The sequence below is a fragment of the Equus quagga genome, chromosome 6 (genome assembly GCF_021613505.1).
Source record: "Equus quagga isolate Etosha38 chromosome 6, UCLA_HA_Equagga_1.0, whole genome shotgun sequence".
Classification (NCBI taxonomy): domain Eukaryota; kingdom Metazoa; phylum Chordata; class Mammalia; order Perissodactyla; family Equidae; genus Equus; species Equus quagga.
This window is the reverse complement of record NC_060272.1, coordinates 74333669-74339858: the sequence shown is the minus strand read 5'-3', so window position 1 is coordinate 74339858 and position 6190 is coordinate 74333669. Positions and strand designations below refer to the sequence as shown.

The 6190-nt window shown below is 60.1% G+C and overlaps 1 protein-coding gene across 1 annotated transcript; it reads right to left on the bottom strand.

Moving 5' to 3' along the window:
- Positions 1–436: 436 nt before the first annotated feature.
- Positions 437–5761, bottom strand: CDX2 (caudal type homeobox 2). Its single transcript, XM_046663715.1, has 3 exons — positions 5227–5761; positions 1588–1733; positions 437–703 (listed from the first exon to the last, which is right to left on the bottom strand). Exons 1-3 carry the CDS (start codon positions 5759–5761, stop codon positions 437–439), a joined length of 948 nt encoding a protein of 315 aa, XP_046519671.1.
- Between the last annotated feature and the right edge of the window lie 429 nt (positions 5762–6190).

Genomic DNA, 6190 nt, shown 5'->3' with positions numbered 1-6190 from the left:
GATGGTGAGCAGGCAGTAGCCATCTTGGCTCCAAGCATTGGCGTTCCCTGGAGTGCCTCTCTGCTCAGCTCCCACCAGAGATGCATCCTGCAGAGTTTGGAGGCAAAGAGCTGGGGAGGTGGGGGCTGGAAACCTGGTCTGTTTAGCCAGTCTAGGCATTGCTTCTGCCAGTACCAAACAAAGCCCCCATCATTTACCCTCTCCTCGGGGACAGAAAGAGTCAGACCGGAAAAAATCAAAATCTGGGAGAATGTCTTCCTTGAGGCCTCCAACCCCACTTGTCTTTACTCCTGGCCCCCAGTTTTTCTCTGAGAGCTGGGTAAGTTGGTGTACATTTGTGGGTGGGAAGGGAGGGGTCTCTCCTGAAGATTCTAGCAGAGTCCATGCTCCTCATGGCTCAGCCTGGAATTGCTCTGCTGCTGCAGGCCACTGTAGGTCACTGGGTGACAGTGGGGTTTAACACCCCCCCGGTTGGCCCCAGAACCCCAGGGACAGAGCCAGGCACCGAGCCTTGGAGGGAAGACACAGGACTCAGGGGCTCCGGGACACTTCTCAGAGGACCTGGCTGCGGCTGGGCAGGCTGTGGTGCAGGCGGCGGCTGCTGTGGCTGCTGCGGCTGCTGCTGCTGTTGCTGCTGCTGCTGCAACTTCTTCTTGTTGATTTTCCTTTCCTTCGCTCTGCGGTTCTGAAACCAAATTTTAACCTGGAAATGGGAAGGCGGAGAAAAATGGAAAGTGATGCAGAAGAAGTCAGGGAAAAAAGGAACAGCATTCAGCACCAGCACCACTATCTCCCTCTGCAACCAAAGACAGAGGACCCCCAACCCTTCTCACAGCCTTTCACTGGATACCCCGACACAGCCGAGTGCTGCAGCCCCCCCCCCCCCCCAGCCCGACTCAGCCTCATGAAGGGGGAGCCTTCCTCCCTCCTTGTTCCCTAGATTTCTTTCCAAAGCAGCCTTTATCTACAACTTCACTGGAAAAGTTCAGAGTCTCAGAACCAAGGAAACAGAAACTGTAAGGCCCTTTCCACACAGAGCAAGAGGAGGCCAGTGCTGGAGGGGCTTCAGAATGGTAACCTTTGGCCTCTCAAAGCTAAAGTGTAATGTAATACTCCTCACCCTGAAGCTGAGAATGAGACTTAATGTGGGGCTTCCTGGCTGTGCATCGGGTTTGTTTCTCCTAAACTATGTAGAGTGTTCATAAGCCAAACCTCACCCCTCTAGTTTTTATGGGCAGGTATTGGGGTCTTATGTTAATTCTTTCCCCAGGTACAGTGCTGGGCACAAAGAGAAAAGATCTTTAAATCTTTATTGACCCAAATGGAATTCTGGATTAAACTAATACTCAGTTTTTTCTTGGACCTCCCGGACCCCCCCAAAAGAGAAAAAAATATTCAACATCAAAAAGAGACAGAGGTGAAAGGAGGCTTTTAAAAAGCATTCAGAAGGAAAACGCTCTCTATCCTTTTCCTTTGCTCTGCCCACAGAACGAGGTGGGTTCCCGGGCCCAGCTCCTAACTCTCTGGCGGGACTCCCCCCTACGGTGACCGGTGACCGGGCCCCAGAGGGAGCAGGACAGTGCCCACCTGCCTCTCGGAGAGCCCCAGCGTGGCAGCCAGCTCAGCCTTCCTCCGGATGGTGATGTAGCGACTGTAGTGAAACTCCTTCTCCAGCTCCAGCCGCTGGTGGTCCGTGTACACAACTCGGTATTTGTCTTTCGTCCTGGTTTTCACTGTGGAGGAAGGAGAAGTTGGGGCTGAGCACTGCGAGGCCGCCCATCAGTCATGGGTAATGACAAACCTCCCTAACCCCGGGGCCATTTCTCTTCCTCCACCGCCCTGGGGGGCCGGGGCTGGCCAGTTCCTGCCTGTCTGACAAGACCCCCCAGAGGGTCCTGGGGTGGGGGGTGTGGGGCTATCTCGGACAACTAAACTAACCTTGGAGTTAAGCAGTTTTAAAAAATTAAGGAAAATTAAAACGTCATACACACAAAAGATAGCAGAGCCCAACTACCCTTTTGGTAAAACAAAACAGCACTGAAGCGGCGGGGCCCAAAGGCAGAGGGGCAGATCAGAGTCCCGGAAACAGAGACTTTCAGGCCTACCAGAGAGGGAAGCCCACGCTGAAAACAGCTGGGACTCTGGGTACACGTCCTGGGAGGGGGGTTACTTTCTGGTTGCTTTATTAGAAGTGGAAAAGGGGGTGCGGGAGCTGCCAGGTTCCCTCAAGTCACCAGAACCATCCCCCAGGTAGGGTGGGCCCATCTGGTGGAATTCTCAGCTGGGGTCTGGCAGGCAGCAAACCTCTCCCACTGGGGACACGGTACACCGGGCCCACCCTGGTTTGGCATTTGGCACTTTTTCCCTTTGAATCCCCCCGTTCATTTCTGCGGCAAACGCTGCCAGAGCTATCCTGACCGGTGATCTACGCTCATTGGATTGAGTCAACATATTAAACCTCGGATTGATTGTTTTACTGAAGGGCCTTGACAAATAGTGCCGACGCAGTCGGAGCAGGCCGAGCCTGGCGTCTCCGCCGGCATCGTCCCTCGGCAGAGTGCTGGCCAGGAGATGTTCCCTCCGGGCGGCCCCAGGTCAGGGTCTTCTTGCACCAAAACAGGTTCAATTGCCCAGTGCCCGGTGCTACAGGAAGATCTAAAGGGTCTGGGAGTTGCTTGGAGGTGTTTAATGCCCCACAGGCCGACTTTGTTCAGGTAAAACCCTTTGCAAACCACAACAAAAGCGCCCTGGGAAGATACAGGCCGGATCAGAGGGAGCTCCCCCGAGCCGCTGAAAGGGGAACACAGTCGCAAACAATGCAGGACAAGGCGATCTTATCAAAGAAAAGCCCTTTCAATGCCTTAATAACAACCGCATTCTGTTTGAATTACCACTACTGAGCAAATGGCGGCCCCGGCTTTCATCCCCCTCCCCGCCAGGCGCATTAACATAAACACGGCCGGCAGGCGCATTTGAATGGGCTCAGCGGCCCCGACCCCGCGCCTGAGAAAGGACAGGGAGCCAACGCGTCCCCGGAGCCTCCAAGCGTGGGCGCGGCACACGCGTTAACGCTCAGACCCACTCGAGGCTGCCCGTGGAAGTCGCCCCTCTTTACAGACGAGGAGACTGAGAATCAGACTAGGTCACGCAGCCCGTATAAGGCGGGGCTGGCACTGGAGCCAGGCTGGAACCACACAGGACACCTCCAGGGCTGGGGAGCCGCGCAAAGGAGTTCTCTGAGCCGAACTCTCCTGTAACCACACTCGCCTTGGGGTGCTAGGGAGCAGATGTTTCTCGGGTGCTGCCCCGTATCCTGGATGCGCCGGGACACGCAGTGACCGGGTCCCATGCGCGCACTGCAGCCCACGCTCCAAGGGTCACGGAGGCGCCCCGCACCCCCTGGGAACCAAGAAGGGGGCTGGAGGAGGGGAGAGATGAGAGGGACTTGTCAGAATTCATTATTGACTGCGAAAGTCACCACCCTCTTTCCGGGCCCTAAAAGAGACAATGGCAGGGCTGGGAAGGTGTATATCAAAGCAGGCCGGGCCAAGTACCAACCCCCCCTCGCCCCTTGACAGATGACGCTCCGCAGAGGAGTCGGGCTCCGGGCCCGCGGGCCGCTGGCCTCCCCACATTAACATCACAAGGGCGCCCGGCGCCGACTGCGGCCTTGCCACCTCCGCGCGGGACTTCACAGCGTCCTCTCATCTGCTGACCCCGCGGCCTGGGCTCCTAGGCTCCCCTTTCTCTACCCCCACCCGGGCTCCTGCCCCGCGGTCACTCTCCCGGGACATGCCAAAGGTCTCCCTTAGGCCGCCCCACTCCCCGCCAGGTGCGCCCCAAGGAGGCTCCGGAGAAGGAAGCCTTCTTTGGGAGCGCACTCTGATCAGACGAGGGCGCCTCCTCTTGGGGAAGCGACCAAGCCGAGGTTCCGAGGCTGGCCCTGTGGCCTTCTCCCCAGGCGGCCGCATTTCCCACCCGGACGATCCCCGGCATGTGCCCAGTGACGCACAAACCCGATGCCCAGAGACAGCCCCTAACGGCTGCTCTTGATTTATACGGCTGTAATTGGCTATAAACCTCTGCAGAGTGGTCATAACCTGCATGCATGCCGGCCGGGCTGGGCCAGAAAGGAGGGCAGAAAAAAAAGCGGAAGTGTAGAGAGCTGGGAAAAGGACTTCAGGGAGTAAAAAGGGGACGCCAATAGGACTCTCTCCACGGCACCTATTCGCATTTCCTTTCCACCTTGACACACATCCTGACACCAGAAGGGGCAGACCCCGAACCAATGAGCCCCCCCCCCCCAAGTCCGGCAAACCTAGGATCTTTGTAGGGACATCTCCTGAGCAAGCTTCTTGAACATGCACGCGTGTACACACACAACCCCGAGACCCTTGAAAGGAAGCTTTGGGAGAAAAGATCCCTGTATGGAGCAGCGGCTGACTCTCCACCAAGGTTTCCTTCCCTTCTCCCTCTGCAGACACGAGAGGACTCCCACGGCTTCTTGCCCCTAGCCCTCCAGCTTTCGATTGTAATAGCCCCTTTGCAGATCAAAGGTTCAAAGACCGGGGCGCGCCCCCTTCCCCTTACCTCCTGGGGCCAACACCTTCTTTGCAGCTACAGCAGCTTTGCCCGGTCTCCCTACTTGCTGTAGCTCCGCTCCCTGAAGTTGGCCGGAATGGCCAAACCTGGCCCCACGTGCCGCCTGGACGCCTTCCTGGCCCCCCAGGCCACCACTCTTCTTGAGTGGCTCAGACGGGGAAGGAGGGCGTGGAGAGAAATAGTCTAGAGCCGGGGGCGGCGGAGTTCGAGGCTCCCCCTTCCCGGCGGCTCGAAGCTGCGCACCGAGCTCGCGCGGCAGCGAGCGAGGAGGATGCGATTCCGCTCGCGTGCAGCCGAGCTACACCGACATGCCCGGGAGTCTCCCGAGTGTTCGGACGGCAGGAATGAGGGGCTGTTGGAAAGAGGAAGCGACTACTCTGCCCTAAACTGAACGCGGGTGGAGGCAAAATATTCAGTCCCGACCCCCACCAGCCCAGGTGCAGTAGCTAGAGGGGGCCCGAGGGTCAGAGCCCCCTGAACCGGTCTTCCCGCCCCGCCCCTCCGGGCGCGCAGCTCCGGGACAGCCCGGACGGCCCAGGACGCGCTGGCCACACAGCCTGCCCAGCGGCCCGGCCGTCCGCGCCTTCCCAGGGCGCCCTCCTGCGGGGCGCGGCCGCCGCTTACCTTGGCTTCCGAGGGACGGCTGCGCGGGCTTCCGCATCCACTCGCACAGGTTCCGCCGCTGGCCGCCGGGGGACAGCTGCTCGGCGGCGGCGGTGGCGGCGGGCCCTGGAGGGCCGGGGTTGAGCGTCTGCAGCAACCCCGAGGCACAGGAAGGCGCGGCGGCCGGGTGGTGCGGGTGGTGGTGCGGGTGGTGGTGCGGGTGGTAGTCGGCGGGGCTGCTGTAGCCCATGGCGGCGGCCGGAGAGCCCCCGTTGAGGCCGTGCGCCACGGCGTTGGCCGCTGCACCCCCCGGCGCGTAGCCGTTCCAGTCCTCGCGGAGCGGGGCGCCGTAGGCGGCGGGCCAGGACGGCCCCGAGGACTGTGCGCTGTCCAAGTTCGCGGCCGCGGCCGCCGCAGCCGCCACATGATAGCCGCCGTAGTCCGGGTACTGCGGGGGACTGACGAAGTTCTGCGGGGCCAGGTTGAGGCTGCCAGAGTGGCGCACGGAGCTGGGGTACATGCTCACGTCCTTGTCTAGGAGGTAGCTCACGTACATGGTGGCGAGGGCCCGACAGCAAACCTCACCATGCTGCCTGGGGACGGACGCTGGAGGCTGCCCGGGGGAGCGAAGGGGAAGAGGCGAGGGGGCGTGAGGAGCAGCGGTGGCTGCGCCCCAGCCCGCGGTGCTCGGCTGGCTCCTCGCGGCGCTTCTGCCTCTGAGGCGGTTCCTCCCTCTGGCCTGCCTCCTCCCTCCCTCCCTCCCTTTCTTCCTTTTTTCCTCCCACCTCCTTCCCACTAGGCTGCAGAGGCGGGGAAGACCCGCCACAGGCTGGCGTGCAGAGCCCCAGGCTGGCGGCCTTACGTGATTAACGAGTGTTTACAAGACTTTATTAGTAATGACACAGACACCAATGGCTGGAGACGTCGAGGCGCAGCGCGCACCCTGCGCGCAACCCCCTGAAACACGATTTGCATTTTAAAAGAT